General features: G+C 46.4%; 1 protein-coding gene across 1 annotated transcript in view; it reads right to left on the reverse strand.

Annotated features, from left to right (window-relative positions):
- Nucleotides 1–2,772: 2,772 nt before the first annotated feature.
- The window catches only part of LOC140411385 (myomesin-3-like), a 225,706-nt gene continuing 203,202 nt past the window's right edge, over nt 2,773–25,276 (reverse strand). The window contains exons 31-36 of the mRNA XM_072500502.1: nt 15,640–15,745; nt 12,799–12,962; nt 12,642–12,678; nt 11,219–11,241; nt 8,636–8,691; nt 2,773–5,640 (exon numbers count right to left, since the gene is read on the reverse strand). Coding sequence (XP_072356603.1) covers nt 5,389–5,640; nt 8,636–8,691; nt 11,219–11,241; nt 12,642–12,678; nt 12,799–12,962; nt 15,640–15,745 — 638 coding nt within the window. The 3' untranslated portion in view covers nt 2,773–5,388. The remainder of the gene's footprint in view (nt 5,641–8,635; nt 8,692–11,218; nt 11,242–12,641; nt 12,679–12,798; nt 12,963–15,639; nt 15,746–25,276) is intronic.

Consider the following 25,276-nt stretch of genomic DNA (forward strand, 5'->3'; position numbering starts at 1 on the left):
TGCTAGCTCCGCCCAGGAGGCGGGTTAGAAATATGCGTGGCCTCCAGCTCACAGCCATTTCGCCAGCTGCTGTGGGAGGCCACACATCTGATACTAATAAAGCCTCAGTTTGGATTCAACTTCGTCTCCAGTCAAACTGATCGTGCCTCACCTGTAATATAAAATAACTAGTATCAGCCTGAGCACTTCTCAAGGGCAATACACCTTGATCTTGCAGTGATACCCAGATCTCACAAACAAGTAACAGTGACCGGCTGCAATTAAAAATGCACCAAGTTCATTAATATCCTTTTGCGAAGGAAATCTGCCATTCAATCCTGGTCTGGCCTACATGTGAGTCCAGACCCATGACAATATGATTGACTTTTAGTTGCCCTCTGAAATAGCCTAGCAACCAATTCAGTTGTATAGGGATGGGCCATAAATGCTTACATCCCATTAATGATTAAAAAACAATTATTCAGGCCACCGTCAAGAAGTACCTTGATATTACGGTAAATATGGACCAGATTGAAAAACTTGGTATCGCATCAGTGAAAGCATGCAACATGAATAGAAGCAAATTACTGCGGATGCTGGAATCTGAAACCAAAGAGAAAATACTGGAAAATCTCAGGAGGTCTGGCAGCCTCTGTAGGGAGAGAAAAGAGCTAACGTGTCGAGTCTAGGTGACCCTTTGTCAAAGCTCTGCTTTGCCAAAGCTCGAAACGTTAGCTCTTTTCTATCCCTACAGATGCTGCCAAAGCATGCAACATTCTTGATCAAGAATTAAATCACTATTAGGGTGATGAAGTTTCCCTTGGCACCAAAATCTTTTCAGTGAACATTACGCCGAGCTGTTCACATTCCAGCTCTGCTTCACTCAAGCTTGTAAATTTATGACCCCATTTTCTACTCAACAAAACACCTTTTGTATGTTTTAAATCTAATATGTTCAGCACTGCCTTTTAGTGCAATGTGTGGATGAATACTCTTTGAAGCATTAGAGCATTTAAATCCTTATAGCCTGCTGCGACTGTGGATTGAAGGTTTGGGAATGTGCCAAATTTAAATTTATTGGTCTGATCTCTGAAAAGCATAGCTAGTCAGCCAACATAGATCTCCAGCAATGTTGGACTCATATTATTGTAGATTTATGAAGCATGCAACGTTTAATAACTGGGGCAAGAAACTAAATAAATCCTGGGAGTGATTTTGAGCCGCTCTCTCCACCTGTGAGAAACTTGGCGCAAGCTCAAAGTCGGGAGAATCGAAAAACGCGATTCTCTCTGGTGTGATTGGGTTTTGGAATTTTAACCACCCCCTCCTGTCTGGTGGAGTTGTGCAAATCGCATTGTGGGAGCCTGGGAACCTCATTTTAATACATTAGCATGTCATTAGCAAACAATCTCTCCAGACCTCCCCGCTCACAGAATATTCACCAGGTGCCAGAATGTCATTTTCAACAGGTTTGGTCAGGCATGAGGCGGTTGAGGGGAATCCCTCGGGGGGTACAGAAGTATATATTGTGGGGGGTAGAGGGACATGCCTGGGCAGTTCACTGACATTTTCCCATGGCACAGGTTGGTGCTGCCCGGTTGGGCCCTAGTGGGAGTCCCATTGGGTGGAGGGGTTGCGTATATGGGTGGTGGATGGGGGTGGGGGAGTAGAAGGCGGACTTTGAGGGCGGGGGATGCCGCCGATGAATATCGGGTGGGGGGCAGCCCCCTAGTCTTCTGTGATTTGGGCTGGTGGGGGGGACGTTAGACTGCAAGATGGTACCCAGCTCAAAGAAGCCCTGCCCCCACCAGAGTGATGGTGTAAACCGCACTCACTCACTTAATTTTGGAAAACAGGCTCAAAGTTCCGTAAGAAATCCTGCCGACAAATTCACTCCATTTTTCTCATTGGAATTGATACTGTGCTATGTTTTGGTAAGATTCCGCCCATTATTCCTACAATAGAAAAGAGTCCCTATTTGGGCCCGTTAAGTGGGGTGTTTCTTGGCACTATCGACCCCACTATCAAACAGGACTTTATTTTTTTTGGTGTTCGTGAGGCCACACGTTTTCAAATGTGTTACATCTTTTCTAAGGCACATTATTAAATGCCACCCCGATCTCGCAACCGTCCTCGGTCTTCTCACCACGACCTCTGCCCCAATGCCGCAACCTACCAATGAGCGGGTCCTCTAGCCCCCAGCATTCCACCTCATACGGGAGGGTACCCCTCGGCCCAATCCCAGGCAAGGTGCCCCCTGGGCACTGCCAGTCTGGCACCTTGATATTGCCCTGCCCGCCTGACAGTGCCACGTGGGTGCTATGGTGTATGGGTGGCATCTGGGGTGCCAGAATACCACCCTGCCCAGAGCCCAACCAATCGCAGGGGTGCCCAATCGAGCCCCCCCTGGCTGGGTGCATATTTGTGGAAACCTGTGCTAAATCACAGTCGCTTGAGGTCTCCGAGGTGAGGTCTATCCCTGCTGGGTAGGTTTGGCATAAACATATTCAAGTGAGACTAACTACTCACTTGAATATGCAAATCTGGACCTCAATGGACGGGATCCAGATTGCGACACCTCGCGAGATCTCGTGAGGCGTGACGAGCCTGGTAAGTCTTGCAAGAGGCTGTCCCGAGTTGGGCACGATGGGGTCGATGGATTGTGTCCATAGCTTATCTTTTTATCATCGATCAGCAAGGGCATAGATAAGTGTAGAAAGATTCTGTAAAAACACCATTGGAAGGTTACTTCGCAAATCTTACTTAATAATATAATTAGTAATGGAGCAGAAATGATTTCCAACTTTATTACGGTGATTTATAACAAATCAGCAACAATCATATTTGAATAATGACAATTAAATCAATGCAGTACTTCATCCATAAAACGAGTCCGGGCCAGAAATAAGCAGTGCTGCAATTATGGCGCAAAGCCACTATCTGATCTCTAATTATACAACATCTATCTCTAAATTGTCCAACCAATGTTTTGTGTGATTTGTCTGTTTCTCGGTGTTTGAAGTTGAATACCTGTTCAGAATATTGTTGAGGGGATGCTCTTCTGTTTAACATCTGTTCACAAATGAGGTTGTGGCTGCCTTTAACCTCTGAACTATGCAATAGGTTTCATGCAGTATTAAATTGTGCACAACACTCTGGATGTTTAACGCCGTTTAGAATTTGAAGATTTCTAATACTTTCATCATGTTTTATGCAAATTATTAAATCAATTATTGATGAATTTTATTGCTGCAGAATGAAGTACATTCTGTATGGTGTCCATTTTCAGGTGAGTACTACTGCCTCACAGCGCCAGGGACCCAGGTTCAATTCCGGACTTGTGCGACTGTCTGTATTGAGTTTGCCCATTCTCCTCGTGTCTGCACGTGTTTCCTCCGAGTGCTCCGCTTCCCTCTCACAGTCCAAAGATGTGCAGGTTAGGTGGATTGGCCATGTTAAATTGCCCCTTTGTGTCCAAAAATGTTCAGATTAGATGGGATTATGGGGAAATTGGCCTAGGTAGGTCCTCTTTTGGAAGGTTGGTGCAGACTCGTTGGGCCTCCTACTGCACTGTAGGAATTTTATGGTTCTATAGTTCTTAGCATTCCTAGGTCATGTATATCTCGTTTCGAGCCCAACAATGTGCCTCAACCCCCAGTTCTGATCAATACGATGCACTACAAATGTAGTGTATCGTAATGTCATTCCAGTCTCTAAATCAGTGTTAGCTAGTGATTGGTCACCCTAGTCATATTGTGTTGGCCCATGCACACAAGGAACTGGAATGAGACCATTTAAACATATTTGCTGCAGCCAGCTGATTAAGGAAGTTTTCATCACATTAATTTGGGCTGCATTTTAATCTGGATCTCAGAGACAAAGGTCTGTGCCTAACCCACCATGTCAATATTGGTGATTTTTATACATTTATGTAGTACATCTGGTTAAAATAATTTTGAAATGAAATGAAAATCACTTATTGTCACAAGTAGGCTTCAAATGAAGTTACTGTGCTGAATGTAGTAAATTTTAGTAAATTTCCTATGCTGAATGTAGTAAATTTATTGAATAGAAATTAACTGGCTTAGTAAAAGAAACAAATCATCATAGAATCATAGAATTTACAGTGCGGAAGGAAGCCATTCGGCCCATCGAGTCTGCACTGGCTCTTGGAAAGAGATCTCTACCCAAGCCCACACCACCCTATCCCCATAACCCAGTAACCCCACTCAACAAACACTAAGGGCAATTTTTGGGCACTAAGGGCAATTTAGCATGGCCAATCCATCTAACCTGCACATCTTTGGACTGTGGAAGGAAACCGGAGCACCTGGAGGAAACCCACGCACACATGGGGAGAACGTGCAGACTCCGCACAGACAGTGACCCAGCCGGGAATCGAACCTGGGACCCTGGAGCTGTGAAGCAATTGCGCTAACTACTATGCTACCGTGCTGCCCAAATAGAGCCGTCAACGCAAGCTTAGACTGGCTGCAAGCAATTAAACTTGAGGCACATTAGAGAAAAGGTCGGTTATGTTCCTACTTGACACTCACACTCAGCATTTCCTGTAGAATTTACTGAGCTGCAACTGAGAGCAAGCACCCTGGCCCATTTCCAACTATTGAGTTTGGGAACACAACTTCATTTTGCTCCATTCTGTGGTTCTTTGCATGCAAGATTGCCCCTCCATTGTCACTTCACTTTCACAGCAACATATGCAGGAGGAAGTAGGACAAAGGGAGGAAAGTGCAGCAAGTATTTAAGGGGCATGCAACCCTTCCCATCAAATTTACTTCTTTAAGCTTTGGCCAAGTGATTCGTAATGTTCAGGTTGCAAAAATGAGAAGTATGGACTGCAGCCATTCAAGGAGGCAGTTCACCACCACCTTCTGATGGGTAATTAGAGATGGGCAATAAATACTAGCCTGGACAGTGATAACCACATCCTGTGAACGGATATTTTTAAAAAGTCTTCAGACTTTTAATCCCTATTTGGCACAGTTCCCCCGCACCTCCCCAATTCTCGCTGAATCTCTCATGCCTTCTCTCTTTTGAAATGTATCCAATTGTTTTTTGAACCAGGATTTATTGATTTTCGATCAATATCTTTTACTCCAAGGATGAAACTGTTTGCCCCAGGCCCCAGTGCTTACTCCTAATTTCCTAGATTCTCCTAATTGTTGTCTCCTGTCACCTTCTTTAAGATACAGATTTCCATTTCTTCTTCAAATGATTATTATTTCACTCAGAGACCTAACTGCAAATTTCCATATTATCTTTAAACTAAAGCACTGACAGCACCACAAACTATAAAGTTTCTGGAACTTTCACAGAACAAAGATTTGCTCATGAACCTTCTACCCTCAGTGTAAATCCTGAGCCCAGAGGCTTTTCATTGAGAAATTATTATTTCCCTGACTCTTCTCCATGTTTATAGACACCTACTGTTACAGTAGCTGTTTCAGAACCATATTTGTTCTTTACAAACACACTGTATTTTCCAGAGTCTTCAGAAGTGACCTGTTGGATGCTGAAGGTGACAGTATTCTTGTCAACAGTGACCTGATGGTGTTCACCAGAAATGAGTTCTCTATCATTTTTCAACCAGGATACTTCTGGAATGGGATCTCCAGATATGATACAAGACAAGCACAGGGTCTGTTGAAGACAAAAAGATAGACATTTTAATTTTTGGCTGCCTATAGCATAATTCAATTGTAAATCAGTTTTTAATGCAGGAAAGACCTTGGGACTATTTTAGCCTTCGCCCTTTTTAAGGCTTTGTCACATCACAGTTGGCACTTTATCTGTGAACTCAAATCAATCCCGAACAAAGGATTCCACTGGAATTTGAAGGAATCTGAAATCATGAGACTTCCATCAAAATAAATCTTACTTTTAAGAAGGTTTTGTTTTATCCTTTTTGCTCTTTTATTTTTACCTCTCTCTTCCTTTTTATATCGATTTGATTCCCTCAGGCTCTCTTTTTCTGCATAGATTCTTCTCATCTCCTTTTGGCTGTTACAAAGAATAAATTGTACTGCTGGGGGAAATTTTTCATTGGTGCTACTCTGATATTCCAGTGGGATTCCACACTATCATGGTTAATGTGTTCAATATTATTTGATGGCTGCTCTGTAGCTTCCTACTTTCTTGTTATATTGGGCAGAATCTTTCGGTCCGGCCAGCAGTGGCAAGTGTGGTAGGCGGGGCACTTAATTTGGTGCGAGACCAAAAATCAGTTTCCTCATGAAGGGATGGACTTTAGTAATTATGTTCTCAAAACATTAAAGGCAATTGAAAGGCAGGTTAAGCTTCCTGAGAGCAATGTCTGGAAGCCCGTTTGCCTGCATCAGCATATAATGCTAAGAGGCCAACTCGCTGCCAGTGAGAAATTAGAATGTTCAGTTTTTACAACTGCAAGTAAGTGGCGCACATCTGGTGAGGTTGACTTCTTCCATGTTTAACGATGAGTTGCCCCTGATACTCTTTGGGGAGTATCTGTAAATATAGTCTATACTTGAGAGCGGGTGGTGACAGTGCAACTTGAGTGGAGGGTGACCAAGGAAAGGTGTACAGGTGAGCGGGGAAAGGTGGAGCAATGGCTGGGAAAAGGTGGAAGGGAATAATTCAGGTTGACGAGTGTCCTTTAAAGATAGTGCCTGGGTTTACAACCCCATGAGGTAACAGTGGGGATAGCGACTTCTTGCCTCACCCTGCCAAATGAATTGGCGAGCTCCTCATGGATACATATTTAATCCATTTACATCTTTCCTTAAAAGGAGACCTTACTGGACACAGTATTTCAGATTTGGTTTCACCAATGCCCTGTACAACTGAATTATAACCTCCCTACTGTTGTAATTAATTCCCCTCACAATGAATGATTACATTTTATTATCTTGCCTAATTACTTGCTGTACCTGCATACTAGCCCTTGTGATTCATGCACTAGCACACCGAGATGCCTCTGAATCTCAGAGCTCTACAATCTCTCACCATTTAGATAGTAAGTTTATTTTTCATTCTTCCTGCCAAAATTGACAATTTCCCTCATTATACTACATTTGCCAGAGCTTTGCCCATCACTCACTTAACCCATGTCCCTTTGTAGCTTCCTTACGTCCTCTTCACAACTTACTTTCCTACCTATCTTTCTGTCCTCAGCAAGTTTCACAACCATACCTTCAGTCCCTTCATCCAAGTCATTTACATAAATTGCAAAAGGCTGAGGCCCAGCATTGATCCCTGTAACACATCACTCGATCACTCTTTGCATCTGCCAACTAGAAAAAGACCCATTTATGCCAATTCTCTGTTTTCTGTTAGGTAGCCAGTCTTCTACCCATGCCAATATGTGTTACCCCTACACCATAAGATGTAGGAGCAGAAGCAGGCCATTTGGCCCATCAAGTCTACATCAACCCTCTGAAAGAGCATTTTCTCCAATACCACTACCTGTCCACCCCATCCTATTCCCGTTACCCCATACATTCCTGGACACTAGAGGGCAATTTAGCGTGGCCAATCTATCTAACCTGCACATCTTTGGACTGTGGGAGTAAACTGGAACACCCAGAGGAAACCCACACAGACACTGGGGAGAACATGCAAACTCCACACAGACAGTTACCCAAGGCCGGAATTGAACCTAAGTCCCTGGTGCTGTGAGCAGCAGTGCTACCTGTGCCACCCGTGCCACCCTGCTGGGATGACATCACCGACTGGAATCCCCTATCTCTCGCCTCCTACCATTGTATACATCTGCATTAGGCAGTTGAAAATGTAATTTAAAGACCCAACCCAGGCAAAATTGGGACCAATTGTAACTTACGAGAGATTGGTTTCCATTAGGAATTGGCAGACTTGAATTTGTTGCTTCTAGTCTGAAACTGTTGAGAAACCCTTTGGCTAACATAGATAGCAAAATCATTCTTGGGAAAGTGAAGTGTATATATCCTTCCCTCTGAAACATTGACACAGTCATGGAGTGGCTAAATTTTGATCACTGCCTCGGATTACGATAGGTATTTATCAGAATGAATAGATTATCAGCAAAACTCTGTCAGCACTAAGAGAATAATTATTTAGCTTTCTGGCAAATCAGATGCACGGACCACGTGAGACAGAAATGATGCAATTACAGTCTAACTGCATGTTTTCAGCAAGACTAAATAATGGGCTGGGTACTAAGTTGTTTGGCGATCTGTGTAACAGTTTTCAATTCCAGTAAGCTGCCACTGCTCACCTGGTCTGTGCTCCTATGCTAAATAATCACGAACAGAAAATCTAGGTTATGTATTTTAGGAATTAGTGAATAATGTGTTAAATTAATCAATTTTAATGAATAATTAATGGATTAGCATTTACAGTTGTGAAAATTGAGCCATTAGTTCGTTGCACAAGCATATACTGTATGTAAAATATTAGAAACTTGTCTTTAAATACATACAAAGCAATGATAGTTTTTGATAATGACTACAAATTAAAGTAGTTCATTTACATTTATTGGCAATAGATACTGTACTGAAAGAATGTAATAATACCTGATAAATTGTAAAAATATTTAGCATTAAGTGTAGTGGCTGTGATAAGCAGTACAAAATACTCCATGAAATTTTGATTGTTATGAATTTATGTTTCCATTCTTTACCTTGTCCTCCATGATGTTAACAACATCAGGTAGACCCTTGACTACTTTAGCTCGGTCTGAAGGAACAAGAACAAAATATTCTGTTGGACGTCCGACAAAGAATGGCTGTATTAAAATCTTAGTGAACACATAACCCTTGAAATGTGAGCCAGTTTGTGGCGCCAATATCATGTTATGAGGAGGTGAAGAAATCTTAGTTGGATGGTTCTTTCCATCAGATATCTGCCCATGTTTAAAACAGCAGAGGAGGGGTGGGTACCTGTTCCATTCCTCCCCTCAATATTGTCGTTACGGTAAGAAGTAAGATTAATGGGTGAGTGGGGTGTCGGTTTACCGATCAGATCTCACCCAGTCCCACACAGTGAATGACCCACATGAGTCAAGGTTAGATCCCATATAACTGCTCTATGCAGGCACCACAATGTCTTTTCCTAAAAGTTCCAACTCAAGCAGAGAGAAAATCCATTCTTTCACTCAAGTTACCACCAAGGTATTGCTCCACAATTCCTGAAATCCCAGATGGAAGCTTGAGCAATGATGTAGACTGATGGGCAGAGGCTCCACTCATCCACATACCTGATGCACCAGCACAATTGGAATTTCCACATCAGTGTGGATACTTCCCATTGGGACAATCTATTTGAAATGATTGTCGATCCTTGGCATTTTGCTGAGGATGATTCAAACCATGATTACATGCTTAGCCAGTGTTAAATTAAAGGGTAATTTAAATTTCCTTCACCTAGAAGAAACCTAACAGACTAGGAATCAAAACTCATAACAGTTTGGTTCACCCCTTAATGCTGGTGTTCTTCAGGTAGCTGAGCTGCTGACCTGACACGACCAGGAGCTTCAAATAAAAATAATGCTACCCATAGGTCATTTTAACGAGAGTGAGGTGCTGCCACGACTGCCCAAACCTCAGGCTGAATACAATACACCTTAAATTAAATGTAAAACTGATCTTTCCAGTGAAATAGTATGCACCCTTGATTTACTTTAATAGCGACCTACCTACCCACAAAACCCAATTAACTCATGACCACCTGACAGGCTCTGAGCCATCTGTTTATTGCAGGCCCAAAGCCAGCCAGTTGCCTAGTTGCCCGTTTTGTTCAGGCGACTGACTGGTGTAAATATTATGAGGACTGACTTTCTCACTGAACTAGCAGATGTGCTTTCTGCCAGGAGTTAAAATTTTCCCGTAAGTGTCTTATGACCAGAGGCAAAAGCTCCCATTGATCTGTATAGTGCATTGCATTGCTCCTTAAGAACATAACAATTGTTTAGTTGTTCCTCCCAAACTGCAGCTATGCCAACCTTAACATTGTTCCTTGTTAAACTCAACACTTATTAACATTTCTCCTACTCTGACATTCTTTCTCAGATCCTCAGAATTGTACTACTCCTCAGCTCTTTCACTCCTCAGCTCCCTCACCCCTAAGCTCCCTCACTCCTCAGCTCCCTCACTCCTCAGCTCCCTCACTCCTCAGCTCCCTCACTCCTCAACTCCCTCACTCCTTAGTTCCGTCACTCCTTAGTTCCATCACTGCTCAGCTCCCTCACTCCTCAGCTCCCTCACTCCTCAGCTCCCTCACTCGCAGCTCCCTCACTCTCAGCTCCCTCACTCTCAGCTCTCTCACTCCTCAGCTCCCTCACTCCTCAGCTCCCTCACTCCTCAGCTCCCTCACTCCTCAGATCCTTCACTCCTCAGTTCCCCCACTCCTCAGCTCCCTCACTCCTTAGTTCCCTCACTCCTCAGCTCCCTCATTCCTCAGCTCCCTGACTCCTCAGCTCCCTCACTCCTCAGCTCCCTCGTTCCTCACCTCCCTCGCTCCTCAACTCCCTCACTCCTCAGCTCTCTCACTCCTCAGCTCCCTCACTCCTCAGTTCCCTCACTCCTCAGCTCCCTCACTCCTCAGTTGCATTTACGAACATTGAGTTTTTAAAGCTTACTGCATCACTCAGATTTCCTCATTTGCTTTCTCTTCTACACTTGTCAATAGTTGTATGATGGAATCATCAGCTCTGCCCCTATCAGACATTTTGTAGCCCTTGACTTCTCCACCCCAGTTCATGGCCTTGGATTTTTCTCGCGTTTCAAAACCTCTCATGCCCAGTGTAGCCAATATTCATTGGGAGAAAGAAGCTTGAGAGGAAACAACATAAAATAGTTAGAATCGTGTAGTACTCTGGGCGGCACAGTGGTTAGCACTGTTGCTTCACTGCACCAGGGTCCCAGGTTGGATTCTGGCTTGGGTCACTGTGCGGAGTCTGCACGTTCTCCCCGTGTCTGCGTGGATTTCCTCCAGGTGCTCTGGTTTCCTCCCAGAAGTCCCGAAAGATGTGCTTGTTAGGTGAATTGGACATTCTAAATTCTCCCTCTGTGTACCCGAACATGCGCTGGAGTGTGGCGACTAGGGGCTTTTCACAGTGACTTCATTGCAGTGTTAATGTAAGCCGACTTGTGACAATAATAAAGATTATTATTAATTAGTTCAGAAAAGAAAAGTTTCATTTTGAATTTCCTTCATGATGGAAAATTACTTTAAATCTGCGCGATATCTGAGAAAAGTCACTTACTTCTTTCTGCAATCACCACCTGCCTGAAAAATAAATGTAACAAAATTAGGAAACTACTAAAAATTCATTGGTGTAAACACAGATGTGGTTAGAAAAGAAACTATCAGTAACACCAAGCCTCAGGACAAGGTGCCAACCATGGCTCAGTTAGCTGCCCCCTTAACTCTGAGTCAGTAGGCTATGGGTGGGTCCACGTCCCACTGCAGAGACTTGAACACAAATTGTATGCTAACCCTCCTAATGCATTGCCGAGAGAGTATTGCACTGTTGGATGTTTGGATGCAGTATTAAGCCAGGCCCTGTCTGCCCTCCCTGTTGGATGTGAGAGATCCCACAGCTGCCATCTTGAAAAAGAGGAGGGGAGATTTTGAGAGTGTCCTGGCCAATATTTATCCCTCATCTAAAATCACTAAAGCAGATTATGTGGCTGTTTGTGAGATCTGCTGTGTATAAATTAGATGCTTTTAATTCTACATTACAACAGTGATTACCCTTCAAAAAGTACTTCATTGGCTGCAGTGCTTTGAGACATTCTGAAGTTGTGAAAGATGTTATAGAAGTCCAAGCCCTTTAAAAAAAACAAATGCTCATATTGCCTTGTGTTTCAAATCAATGCGACAGGATTCTCCATTGCGAGTCCGCCTTGTTACCGCTGCTAGCGAGGACAGAGAATTTGGTGCTCAGCCAAATCTCCCATTCGCTGCATCGGGAAAGGAGAATCCCATTGTGAATGGACGGAGAATCTTGCCCATGGTCTAGAAATTTAGATTTCCCCATGTGTGCTTGACCTGCGGAAAACAAGAACCATTGGCAGTTGATGTGAGTCTGGTTCATTACCTGCCACCCATGATGTTGGTAAAGGCTTTTGTATAAGTATCCAAGGTGACTGAAACCAGATGCCATGGTGGGAAATTGGGGGCCTAACCCCAGCTTGCAGCCCCCTTTACAAAACCTGCTCACAAATAACTGCAATATGGGTCATGCGAGCTGTAACCAGTATTCTCAGGGCCTTGGCAAAAAAGCCCTGAAGGAGCTGTCGGAGGCTATCAGCCGACAGTTAAAAAAAAATGTTCTCAATGCAGGTCCAGGAGATGTAGCAGTTCAGTGATTGTGCTGTGACTAATGGAATTTGAGATATATTAATTGCATTCACCATAGATGCAGTAATATTCAGATAGGTTTTATCCTATACATTAAAATATAGAATGGTTCATTGGAGCTCCATTATATTTGTAGTGTAAAATTAAATACGTAGAAATATATTAGGGTGAACCTGCATCACTTACAAGATAAGATTAGAATTTTGTTGTGTAACAAATAAGGAAGAGGGTTGTACTCTATTGAGACATCACTGCCACTCATATAGGGGGACTTACTTTGCAATCCAAATACATGAAAATAAATTAGTGAAAGGGAAACCTACTTCAGTCTTTGATATCCAGCTATTGCTTCATTAAAAACTGAAAGAAAATCGAAAAAAAAATGTCAGCGTTCATATATTGAATAATAATGGTCTAACTTGTCTTGTCTAAAACATTTTAAAGGAATTTTGGAATGTATTTAAAAGTACAATTTCTTACCTTGTTCTGTTAAGGCAAGGGCACGTTTATGTGTCTGCCTGCCATCAAACATTTCCAAGGTGTATTTCCCCTTGTCTGCTTCAGTTGGATTGGAGATCTGCAGCCAAACCTGTTGGTCATCAGATCCCATTCTCCGTCTTTCTTGAGACTCCAGGATTTTTTCACTAAAAGGATTGACTGCATTTTAGTTGTTACTAAAGAATTTCATAATCTTAAATGGATTTGAATGATGGCAAGCCTCTCGTTATTGTGAAAATAGCGGCAGTTGGAAATTGAAAGTCCCACCGCCAGACACCACAACCACCAATTGTGCAGAGGTGGGGAGTATGGGATTCAGGGGAAATGGACCCAGCTCAAAAATTATGCATACGCATTTCGTGGATGCAGCTGCCTTTTTAAATCATTGGCTCCATCCACTCATGTCTAATTTTGGTGATATAGGTGTGTGAAACACGGGTGGTTTTGGCCAAGGGTGGTATCATGACCGGTGCAGGCTTGGAGGGCCCAAGGGCCTGTTCCTGTGCTGTATTGTTCTTTCAACTTTAGATTGGGCCTGGTAGGCATAGATCCACTTTGTGGAGTCCATAGAGACATAGGTGCCCATTTGGATATGTTCCCTGAAGCCTTTGGAAGAAATGGTTTCCTTTTAACGGTCGTCAGGTTTGGGGGAGGTCATGCAACCCTTGGGAGAGGTAAGGTGCTCACTGTGATTGTTAAAAGTAGGCATGAATATGTGTAAAAAAGCAGAAACTCATTAACTGTCAAGCCCATTGGAACTGTCAAAAGTGTCAAAATGAAACATCATAAACAACTGACAAAAGTGTCAAAATGAACTATCAAATGCAACTGTCAAGCTGCCCAAGCACTTAAAACTCCTGCCCAATTTATCTTTGAAAAACAATGTCTGGAGAGTTTAAAAATCATTGTGTGCTACTACATTCACTGTTAACATAAGCCTGAGGGCTACCATTGCTGAATTAGTGCTGCATGATTAATTTCATAAACTTCCATTATCACAGTAGGATGCCTTCGATTTCAGTTTGATTAACAGTGCCAAGTGGTTATAGATCTTTTGAAGTGGGACTATGAAATCCAATGTTTGCTTTTTCAGGGGATTATGCACTTGAATGAAATGTTTGTTTTATAAGGGATTAAGAACGTGAATGAAATAGTTGTTGCCTATAAGGATGAAGTTGAAGGAATGTAAATATCTTGGGCGCGATTTTCCGCTCCCGCGCCGGTTGGGAGAATCGCCTGGCGCGCCATTTTTCCCCGCGACGCGTCCGACACCCTCCCGCGATTCACCCAAGTGGCGAGAATGGCCCCATCGAGTTCTGCGTGGCGCAGGCCGTAGAATCGCCCGGGACACCCAAAATGGCGATTCTCTGCTACACCCGTTATTCTCCAGTCCGGATGGGCCGAGCGGCCTGCCCAAAACGACAGCTTCCCGCCAGCGCCTTCCACACCTGGTCACTGCCGGCGGGAACAGCACGGGAACGCTGGGGGGACGGCCTGTGGGGGTGTGAGGGGGGTTCTTTCACCGGGGTAGGACTCAAAAGGGGTCTGGCCCATGATCGGTGCCCACCAATCAGCGGGCCGGCCTCGCTGAAGAAGGACATCCTTTCCACCGCGCCCCGCAAGATCCATCCGACATCTTCTTGCGGGGCGGCCTCGGGGAGGACGGCAACCACGCATGCGCGGGTTGGCGCCAGCTTGCGCCGGCCAACCCGCGCATGTGCAGGTGACGCCAGTTACGCGGTGGATGACGCCGTGCCGCTTTTATGCGGCGCCAATGCCCGGCGTGCGCTGATGACGCTACTTTCGCGACATGCCCCCCGAGTTTCTTGTGGCCCCAAACCTAGACCATTTTCGGGCCCTGAATCGGTTGAGATCGGGGCCGTTTTGCGCCGTTGTGAACCTCGACGGCATTCACGATGGCGTGGGCACTTAGTCGCGGGTGCGGAGAATCGCGCCCAATGATTGGGTTTTTATGAATGAAAATGTTTTTTAATAAAGTCTGCAATAGACACTGAGAACTTTATTTTATTTAATCAATCTGCACATGGTGCAAACTGGGTGAGTTGGTATGGTAGCAAAAGGTAAGGTTGGTGGCATGGGTTGGCATGGGTCGTGACTAAGCTGACACAGGGACTATAAAGGGTGGACAGAGTGGCATATGTCGGCATGGAAGGTATATGGGCCGTGGGGGTGGTGGAGACTATGACTCAAAGGAAAAAACAGTAAAATGGGGAAATAAGAATGCTGCTCTGAACTGTATTTTCCTCCTGGATATGTGGCATGGGGAGTGTGTGGGTTGTCAGAGGTGAGTGATATGGTCTGATGTGTATTTTGATGCTTTTTTGGACCCAGTGCTGAAGCACTGAGCCAGGCCTTCGCCCAGCCTGCCTCCGCACCTGACAGCCTCCGCACTTGATCCCTGAGGGCAAGCCCAACTTCCAGAGGACTCCACCACTATAAAATTAAGATCCCAAACTTTGCATTCCTGACCCAGAAAGGAAAATCCAGATCACTAGCGTCAATGCAGCAAAGCTGTGTGGTGCCATAATTTAGTACACGGGAGTCGGGTGGTCGCAAGCCACAAATCAGGCACCTGTATCCAGTGAACAACAGCTGATACTTATATTGACTACCTCACTCTGCACATCACTAAAAAGAAAATTACATCAAATATTTTGCTGAAATCCTAGAACATCTCACATTGAAAAATCAGTTTTATCAGTTTCAAACAACCATAACCAGGTGATAATTATCAGAAGTTTAATGTTTTAATTTTCAAACATTTTATTCTTTCCAAAAATCTATTGAAGACATTTCACTTACTTTAAATGCCAAGTTTTTTTCATATACTCCATGTTGCACTTTGTTAAGGAATAAAGCTTTATTCCATCGACTGTGGCCTGTACGTTTAGTTCAGAAGCAGAAGTGCCTGTGGGATAGTCGAACGTGTCATTAAACAAAATCTTGATTAAGTTTAGCAGAGGGAAAACTCATCTCAACTAGGACCCTCGGATCAGAACAGATATCATAATGCTAACTAATTACAGTGAACGAATCATGATTACAAATGGGGCAGAATCAACAAGCAGCAGTAAAATAGTATTTCATCAGCTTCTTCTCCACTGTTTTATTAATCTGAATTTTGGGGTAATAACAATGATGAAGCTGTTAGCACTCACAGTCATTAATCTTCCGAAACTGAGTCTGCACATGCACATAAAGGCAGAAACCCAGATGTTGCTGTCAGTGATCCTACACTTCTCAAATTTCCCTGGTGTGCAATAAACTAGAAATCACTGAAATGCTGAGAACCTTTTGCCCTGACATGCTACGAGGAATTCTTTTCAGGAGAGATAGAATTAAAAAGCAAAAAAGGTATACCAAACTTATATCCACCATTGCTTAGATCACACTGAGTACCGTGAACAGTCTGGGCTTCATGTTATAACAAGGGTAGAGGATGGCAAAGGTGTAAACATGTTTTACAAGGGTGATACAAGGATTGAGAGGATACACTCATCGGGAAAGGTTAAACAGCCAAGGGACATTGGAAAATAAAGAGTTGTGGAGGGCGCAGCAGGCCACCAGGATGTAGGAGACTCTCCTAACGCTATACTGGAGGGCCCCTCCAGAGCGGTCCAGGTACCTGAACTGCATCTTCAGGATGCTAATGCACTGCTCGATCACGGCCATGGTTGCTGCATGGACTTTGTTGTAGCGGATCTCCGCATTGGTCTGTGCCCTCTGCATAGGCATCATCAGCCACGACAGCAGTGGATAACCATGTCGCCCAAGAGCCAATCCCTCACGCGGAGGTGCACCTCGAAGGTGTTGCGAACTGTCAAGTGTGCCAGGATGAAGACATTGTGCACGCTGCCTGGGTATCAGGCGCAGATATGGATGATGTGCATCTTGTCGTCACACATCAGCTGCACATTCATGGAGTGGTACCCCTTTTGGTTTGTGAAGGCCACCCCCTCAAGCGCTGTTGCTCGTAGGGGGACATGCATCCCACCGATCACTCCCTAAACCTGGGGCATCCCAGCGATGGCACGAACTCCGGTGCCCGGGCAACCTGGTGGGCTCGGTCCACATTGAAGTTGATATATTATGCCGACCGGGCATAAAGGGCCTCCATGATGTCACGGGTGCACCTGTGCATCGAGATTTATGAGATCCCAGACAGATCCTCACTCAGTTCCTGGAAGGACCCGGTGGCAAATAAGTTCAGGGAGACCGTCACCTTGACGGCCACCTCGAGCGGGTGTCCTCCCCCATACCCCCTGCGGTTCCATGAACAGGCAGATATACCAAATGGTCCCCCTGCACAGATGGAGTCTTCGATGACATGTCCAGTCTGGCAGGTCCTTAAAGGGCAGGCGCTGACAGTACAAACAAGACCTCATGCAGTGCCTCCTTCCCTCCTCCTCTGTGGCCTGTTCGGTGACTGGCTCTCCATCCTCACCAGCTGCCTCCTGGTCCTCTGGGGCAAGCTCCGCTGCTGCAGGGCCCTTCCTGAGCAGCTCCTGCTCATTCAGCCTCAGTGCATCCACCAGGGTTGCGCCGGCCAGGCAGATGCTAACCATTCCTGGTTGGATTACAAAATCCATTGTCTGTAGGGGGTGAAGGACAGACATGTTAGCCCCATAACGATAGAGAAAATGCTGGAAAATCTCAGCAGGTCTGGCAGCATCTGTAGGGAGAGAAAAGAGCTAACGTGTCGAGTCCGATGACTCTTTGTTAAAGCTAACAGACAGAGAAAGTGGGAAATAATTATACTGTGGAGTGAGAATGAAAGATGAGTCATAGCCACAGAAACCCAGCGAAAACAGGTGGTAATAGCCACGGAAAGCAAGGGGAAAGAGTGCTGACGGCAGTCCCCAGAGAGAACAAAAGGTGTGATAGGCCAAACAGCAGAGAAACTAACATCAGAGGGTAAACTGTAGATGTGGGGGAGGGGAAGGGGGAAGCAAAGAGGAGAAAGGGTAAGGAAAGGTGGATAAGATAAGGGGGGGGGGTTAAATATATACTAAGACAGACAAGAAAGAAAGAAATGGTAAAAGACAGTTAAAATGAAATGGGATAAAAACAAATGGGTCGAGGTGGGGTAGAGCTAATCATCTGAAGTTGTTGAATTTGATATTGAGACCGGAAGGCTGTAGCGTGCCTAACCAGAAGATGAGATGTTGTTCCTCCAGTTTGCGTTGAGCTTCACTGGAACATTGCAGCAGGCCAAGAACAGACATGTGGACATGGGAGCAGGGTCTTTTGTTAAAATGGCAAGCAACAGAAAGGTCAGGGCCCTGAATGCGCACAGACCGAAGAAGCTCAGCAAAGCGACCACCCAGTGTACGTTTGGTCTCTCCGATATAGAGGAGACCACATTGGGAGCAGCGAATGCAGTAGACCAAATTGAAAGAGGTGCAAGTGAAACGCTGCTTAACCTGTAATGAGTGTTTTGGGCCTGGGATGTTAAGCATGGAAGAGGTAAAGGGGCAGATGTTACACCTTCTGCGATTGCATGGGAAGGTGCCATGGGTGATGGGAGAGGTACTGGGTATGGTGGAGGAGTGGACTAGATTATGTCAGAGGGAACGGTCTCTGCAGAATGCTGGAGTGAAGGGAAGATGTGTATTGGTGGTGGCATTATGCTGGAGTTGGCAAAAATGGCGGAGGACTATGCTTTGCATACGGAGGCTGGTGGGATGAAATGTGAGAACGAGGGGGCCTCTATCCTTGTTCTGGGAGGGAGGGGACGGGGGCGAGGGTAGTGGCGCGGGAGATGGGGGACCGCACACTTTTGAGGGCCCTGTCAACAACTGTGGGTGGGAAATCACAGTTGAGGAAGAAGGAACACATTTTCGAAGCACCATTTTGGAATGTGGTATCATCAAATAAATGCGACGGAAGTGAAGGAGTTGAGAGAAAGGGATGAAGTCCTTACAGGGTGTAGGGTGTGAAGAGATGTAGTCCAGATAGCTGTAGGAGTCAGTGGGCTTGCAATGGATATTAGTGGATAGTCTATTGCCGGAAATGGAGACAGAAAGGTCAAGGAAGGGAAGGGAAGTGTCTGAGATGGACCAGGTGAAAGTGATGGAGGAGTGGAAACTGGAAGAACTTGATGAATATTTCCAGGTCCGGACGAGAGCATGACACGGCACCAAAATAGTCATCAATGTATCGGTCAAGGAGTTGTGGGAGGGGACCCGGGTAGGCCTGGAACAAGGAATGTTCCACATACCCCATAAAAAGGCAAGCGTAGGTGGACCCATGCGGGTACCCATTGCTACACCTTTGATTTGGAGAAAGTGGGATGAGTTCAAGGAGAAGTTGTTGAGAGATAGAACGAGTTCAGCCAGGCGGAGGAGAGTGGTGGTGGATGGGAATTGTCCGGGCCTCTTTTCGAGAAAGAAGCGAAGAGCTCTCAGGCCACCCTGGTGTGGGATGGAGGTGTAGAGGGATTGCACATCCATGGTGAACAGGATGTGGTTAGGGCCCAAGAACTGGAAGCTGTAAATATGACGCAGGACATCAGAGGAATCCCGGATGTAGGTGGGGAGGGAATGGACCAGAGGAGCGAGGATGGAGTCAAGATAAGGGAAATAAGTTTGGTGGGGCAGGGGCATGCTGACACAATGAGCCTGCCGGGACAGTCCTTTTTGTGGATTTTGGGAAGTAGGTAAAAGCTGGGTGTCCAGGGTTGGGAGACTATGAGGTTGGAAGTCGTAGGGGGAAGGCACCCGGAGGAAATCAGGTCACTAACGGTGTTGGAGATAATGGCTTGATGTCCAGTGGTCTGGTCATGGTCCAGGGGGAGGTAAGAGGGAGTATCTGAGAGTAGGCGCTCAGTCTCTGCGAGGTAGAGGTCAGTGCGCCAGATGACAACAACACCCCCTTTGTTGGCAGGTTTGATGACAAAGTCGGGGTTAGACCTGACGTAGTGAAGAGCAGAAAGTTCGGAAGGAGAGAGGTTGGAGTGGGTGAGGGGGGCAGAAAAATTAAGACGGCCAATGTCCCGTCGACAGTTCTCAATGAAAAGATCAAGGGCAGGTAATTGTCTCGGCGGGGGGGTTCCACTTGGAATAAGAATGTTGGAGGCACATGAAAGGATCAGTGGAGAGGGGGGAGGCTTCTTGCCCAAAGAAGTGGGCACGGACACAAAGGCGATGAAAGAAGAGTTCAACGTCATGTCGAGCCCGGAATTCATTGAGGTGGGGATGTTAGGATACAAAGCTGAGTCCTTTGCTGAGAACAGCACGCTCAGCATTGTAGCCACCTAAAATGGCTGATTCCCTATTAATTTGGCCAAAACCCGATTTAAAATGGCTAACCGAAAAGGCTGATGGGAAAAGCAGCCAACAGGACACAAACAGCTGCAGACAGAATAGCGCATTCGGCACTGGGGAAGTCGGCCCAGATCGATACTCAAGACTATTAGCAGCACATCAACCCAGACATCTGCAGTTTAATCGGCTATCCCCGGGAACAATTGCAACATATTAGCAATTGAATGCCGGACCAGACCTGTCGGCGCCTGCAGTGGCCGAAACAAAGACAGGTGAACGACCACCCCCCGATCGAGGAATCGCCCCGTTATTGGACATATCGAACCCAGTGATTGGGAACAAGTCCAATCACTTGGGACTCAGGGTCAAGGGCCGCCCCGAGAGGCGGGAAGCCCCTGGGCCCTATAAAAGTGAGGGGCCAAGTTCAGATCTCTCTCGCTCTCCCTTCTTCACCTGCTCGAGACCTTCGCAAGAACATCGACCAGAAACAGTAAGTCTGACTCCAGCGATTGCTACCCGATAAAGACTCCTAGCCATCGACCCGTATCAGCCTTTTTGAATCCCACGGGCCAGATCCGATTCCATAAGCCATTCGTTTCCCTGACCTGGTGGGCCCTTCCTAAAGTTAAGTATTGGCCAGTAGTGATAGGTTTCTATATAGATAGTAGGATTATTGTGCAAGCATTAATTGTTGTATATAATAAATGACCGTTGATTTCAATCTTACTAAGCGGTGTGCTGACTTATTAATCATAACTCGAGCTTGAACCACGTGGCGGTATCAGAAAGATACCTGGCGACTCGTGAGCAAAGGTGACATAATCAGAGGTAATAAAACTAAGGCTAAAAAGAGCAACATAATTGGCGACTCTGGTGGGACCCGACATAGAAGTGGAAAACCACTCCGGGAGAACCCCAACAATTTGAATTAGAAGTCCAATCGGAAACAAAAACAAAACAAAAAAACCACAAGTGTTCAAGCGGTTCTGGTTAATAATTCACAATTCGGAAGTGTGTGTATGCATGCGTAACTAACAGGGTTATAAGGTAAAACTGATAGATTTTTGTTGAGTCAAAACTGTCGGAAGTCTGTATTTTCGGAAATTAGCGCACGTCGTACCCGCATCTACGACACCACCTTAGCCCCCTGTTCCAAATTTGAATGTAGCGAGCAGATAAGAGAGATGGCCATGCAGGCAATGCAGGCAATGCAACGCCTCATGAACCCCGAAGAATTTGCGGTCGCACCGATCAGCAGCATTAAAGTGGGACAGTGTCCCATTTGGGAAGTGGAAATTCGCAAATTTCTGCAGGGCAAAGGATGGCCCGTGTGGAGCGGTTTCTGTAATAATGACGACTCAGGTCCCGGAAGTATAGGGCATACCTGGTGGGAGAACATGAGTGAAATCCATAAGAAAAGCTTAGCGAAAGCGCGCAAGCCGATGGCAATCGTGTCCTGCATGGCTCAATTGCGAGGCACAGAGGACGTCGTCAGGACTCTCCGAAAAGAAATAGAAGGCATACATCGTATGAGTAAAATCGATGTATGCGAGATGGAAAAAGAGAACCTGGAACTGAAAAGGCAGTTAGAAGCCAAGGACGAAGAGGTGGCTGACGCCAAACGGGGTCACCAGTCTTGTCTGGCGCATTTAAGCAGTTTTCAATCCCAGTATGAGAAGGCTTATCAGGACATGCAGCGTGCCGTCCTGGTTAAGAAAGAGACAGAGAAGCAGGTGGAGACGCTACAGAAGCAGTGTAGTGATCTCAAGGCAGCCTTGGGAGCGCTCCACGCTGCAACCACGGAACAAAGGCAGAGTACCATAGACCATGCAGACCTGCAAGCAATGCTTTCTGTCCAAAAGGGATTCCAAGACACCTTTGGGAAAGGTTTAGAACAGGAAGACAGCCCTGATTAGGAAGAACTGCAAGAGACAGTGCAGAGATATGTTCAGGGAACATGTGCGCAGGGAAAGCCCCAAAGGAGGAGAGCACCCCCACCCCCACACAGCAGGTAATACAGGCTCCCATGAACCCTGTAACAACCCACCGCACCGCCGACGAGGTGGAAGTCTTATATTCCACCCCCCTCACAGTGACCCAATTACGGGACGCGTGTGCTAAAATCACACCATTCCTCCCCGCTTCATACCCACACCATTTCTTTGCCACCGTCAAACACCAGGTGACCATGTACGGCCTGGATGAGAAAGAGCAGGTAAAGCTCACGGTCCTCAGCTTAGACCCATCGGTAGCAGCAGCCCTTCCCGACCCACAGAATGTAGGAGGAGGCACCCTTGCAGAAATGCATACCGCGATCCTGGATGCGGTCGGGTATAACCGGGTGACCCCGTAGATGGCCTAAATAAGTGCAGACAGAAAAAGTCTGAACACCCCACAGCGTTTGCAGGACGCTTGTGGATTCACTTTGAAGCCGTTTTTGGAAACGTAGACCGTGCCCATTTGTCCGTAAACAATATGGCCAAATGGACCCGCACCCTTATCTCCCATGCCACGGACGCAGGACAGAATGCCTGTAGTAATTATGACCCCTCAGAGGAGGCTCATAATGAGAAGTGGGTGGTCAAAAGATTGTCCCGCGTTTGGGAACAAGCGGCTCACAGTAAACCCGCAGCTAGAACACCTGAGGAAAAGCAAGCCGCCGTAGACGTGCAGGCAGTAAGAACCAGTCTTCACAACCCCGCCTGGGTAAACGAGGGAAAGAGCAGCCCCCCAGCAAAACCGCAAGAATGCTACAATTGCGGACAATTGGGACATTTTGCCAAAGAATGCAAGGCCCCTAAAAAGCCACAGAGAGCCCAACAGACAGGCACTATCAATAAGAAAAAAACAGAACCCATACATAGCATTAGCACCCAGTCCGATCAGACAGACTTGACCGGGACGGACTGACGGTGTACAGGCTGCGATACCCTGTGGGATAGGTCAGGATGGCCCGTAGTCGCAGCAAAGGTTAGGGGACAGCCGATCGAGCTTCTCTGGGACACAGGAGGGTCCCGCACAACCTTAAATTCCTCCACCCTTGGTAAGGACACGTGGCCCACCACAGCCACTATCACCCTCAGCGGCTTTACAGGCCACTCACAACAGGGACATATCAGAACCCCTGTACCCATCCAAATCGGCACCATTAATACAAAACACCCCGTAGTGTTAGTCGACCTGCCCCCAACAGCAGAGCACATTTTGGGGATCGACTTCATGAATTCTCACCACCTCTCTTTCGATCCAGTCAACCAGTGTGTCTGGAAGATGGTGAAATCCGCTAGAGCCCCGCAACGCTCAATATAGCGGATTATATGAACAAAATTAGCGCAGTAGGCGAGTTTTGGTTCAACCCCACCACACTCAGCATGGACCGACAGGTTAGGGCAGTCCTGCAAAAGAACAGGCCAGCATTCGCAACCCACAAACACGACTGTGGACGGATGACCGGTTCCGTACAAATAACAGGACCGGACCCTAGACCCCAAAAGCAGTACGGATTCCCCCTAGAGGCAGAGGGAGAAATCCTCAAGGTTATAGAAAGTTTATTAGAGCAGGGCGTCCTAAGATCAGTAGCCTCAACTAATAATGTCCCGATTTGGCCAGTAAGGAAACCCGACGGATCATGGCGCTTGACCATTGATTATCGGGAGCTCAATAAAGTCACCCCCATAGCAGCCCCCACCGTTGCAACAAGTCCCGAGACCATGCTCAAACAGGGACTCCATTCCCGATATTTCACGGTTTTGGACGTCACTAATGGGTTCTGGTCCATTCCATTGGCAAAGGCATGCCAGTATAAATTTGCCTTCACCTTTAAAGCACAGCAGTACACATGGACATGCCTGCCACAAGGCTTCCACAACTCCCCCTCCATTTTCCACCGACAGCTGGCAAATGGACTAGCAAAATGTTCTCGCCCCGAATGTCTGGTACAGTATGTAGACGATCTACTACTGCAGACAGACACGAAGGAAGAGCACATTGAGCTTCTGTCCGAACTCCTGGAATTACTACATTCCATTGGCTGTAAAGTAAACCCCAAAAAGGCCCAGATATTGGAAGAGAAAGTGGTATATTTGGGTACCATTATCACACACGGCAAACGCGAGATCGAGCACAAAAGAATTGACTCGATCACTAAATTGCCCCTTCCCCAACACGTTTCAGCCCTCCGGTCGTTTTTAGGACTGGTTGGCTACTGCCGAAACCACATTGACGGTTTCGCCAGCAAGGCAGCGCCCCTCTAAGACCTCCTAAAGAAAGGAACCCCCTGGGAATGGCTTCCGCAGCATACGGATGCTGTGGAATCATTAAAACAGGCGCTCATAGCCGCCCCCGCACTACAGGTTCCAGACCCGTTTGCCCCTTACGCAATAGAGGTAGCGACCACAGACCGCACCCTTTCAGCCGTGCTCCTGCAGGAACGGCACGACCAGCTAAGACCCGTGGCTTATGCCTCCCGGATTTTAGATGCTGTGGAGCAGGGATTCTCAGCCTGTGAGAGGCACCTGCTCGCAGTTTTCTGGGCAGTCCAGTACTTTTCATACATTACCGGACTGAACCCCATCACCATTTTGACCGAGCACACCCCCACCCAACTTTTACTAGACGGACGACTTAAAGATGGTACCGTCAGCCAAATCCGCGCAGCTCGGTGGACCCTTCTCTTACAAGGACGGGACATCACAGTCAAAAGGACCAAAACACACACATACTTAGCGGATAATCTACAGTACCCCGGAACCCCCCATGAGTGTGACATCATCTCGCCCCACCATAATACAGGCCCCTTTATAGCCAAAACACCCCCCAGAAAACTAGCCACTCCATCTCAGAACCCCCCTCACCCGGACACGTGTGACCCCATTAGGATCTATGTGGATGGATCTTCCATGATCCAGGATGGGCAACGCATAACAGGTTGTGGGATTTATGTGGAGGACGCGCAGGGACGCACCCTTGTGTGCAACAGCCTCACTGAATTTCTGCCCCTCTGGGAAACGAGAGGATTTGTTTCCGCGGATGGGAAACCCCTCCCTCAGCCCCAGTACTCCGCCATATTTTGGAAAAAGCCAAGAACCGGACCTTTGGCATTATAAAAGTCCGCAGCCACCATCGTTCCTCCCCCCCAGAAATGTAAAAGCCGACGCACTGGCTAAGGCAGGATC

This window comes from Scyliorhinus torazame, chromosome 1 (assembly GCF_047496885.1).
Source record: "Scyliorhinus torazame isolate Kashiwa2021f chromosome 1, sScyTor2.1, whole genome shotgun sequence".
Taxonomy (NCBI): domain Eukaryota; kingdom Metazoa; phylum Chordata; class Chondrichthyes; order Carcharhiniformes; family Scyliorhinidae; genus Scyliorhinus; species Scyliorhinus torazame.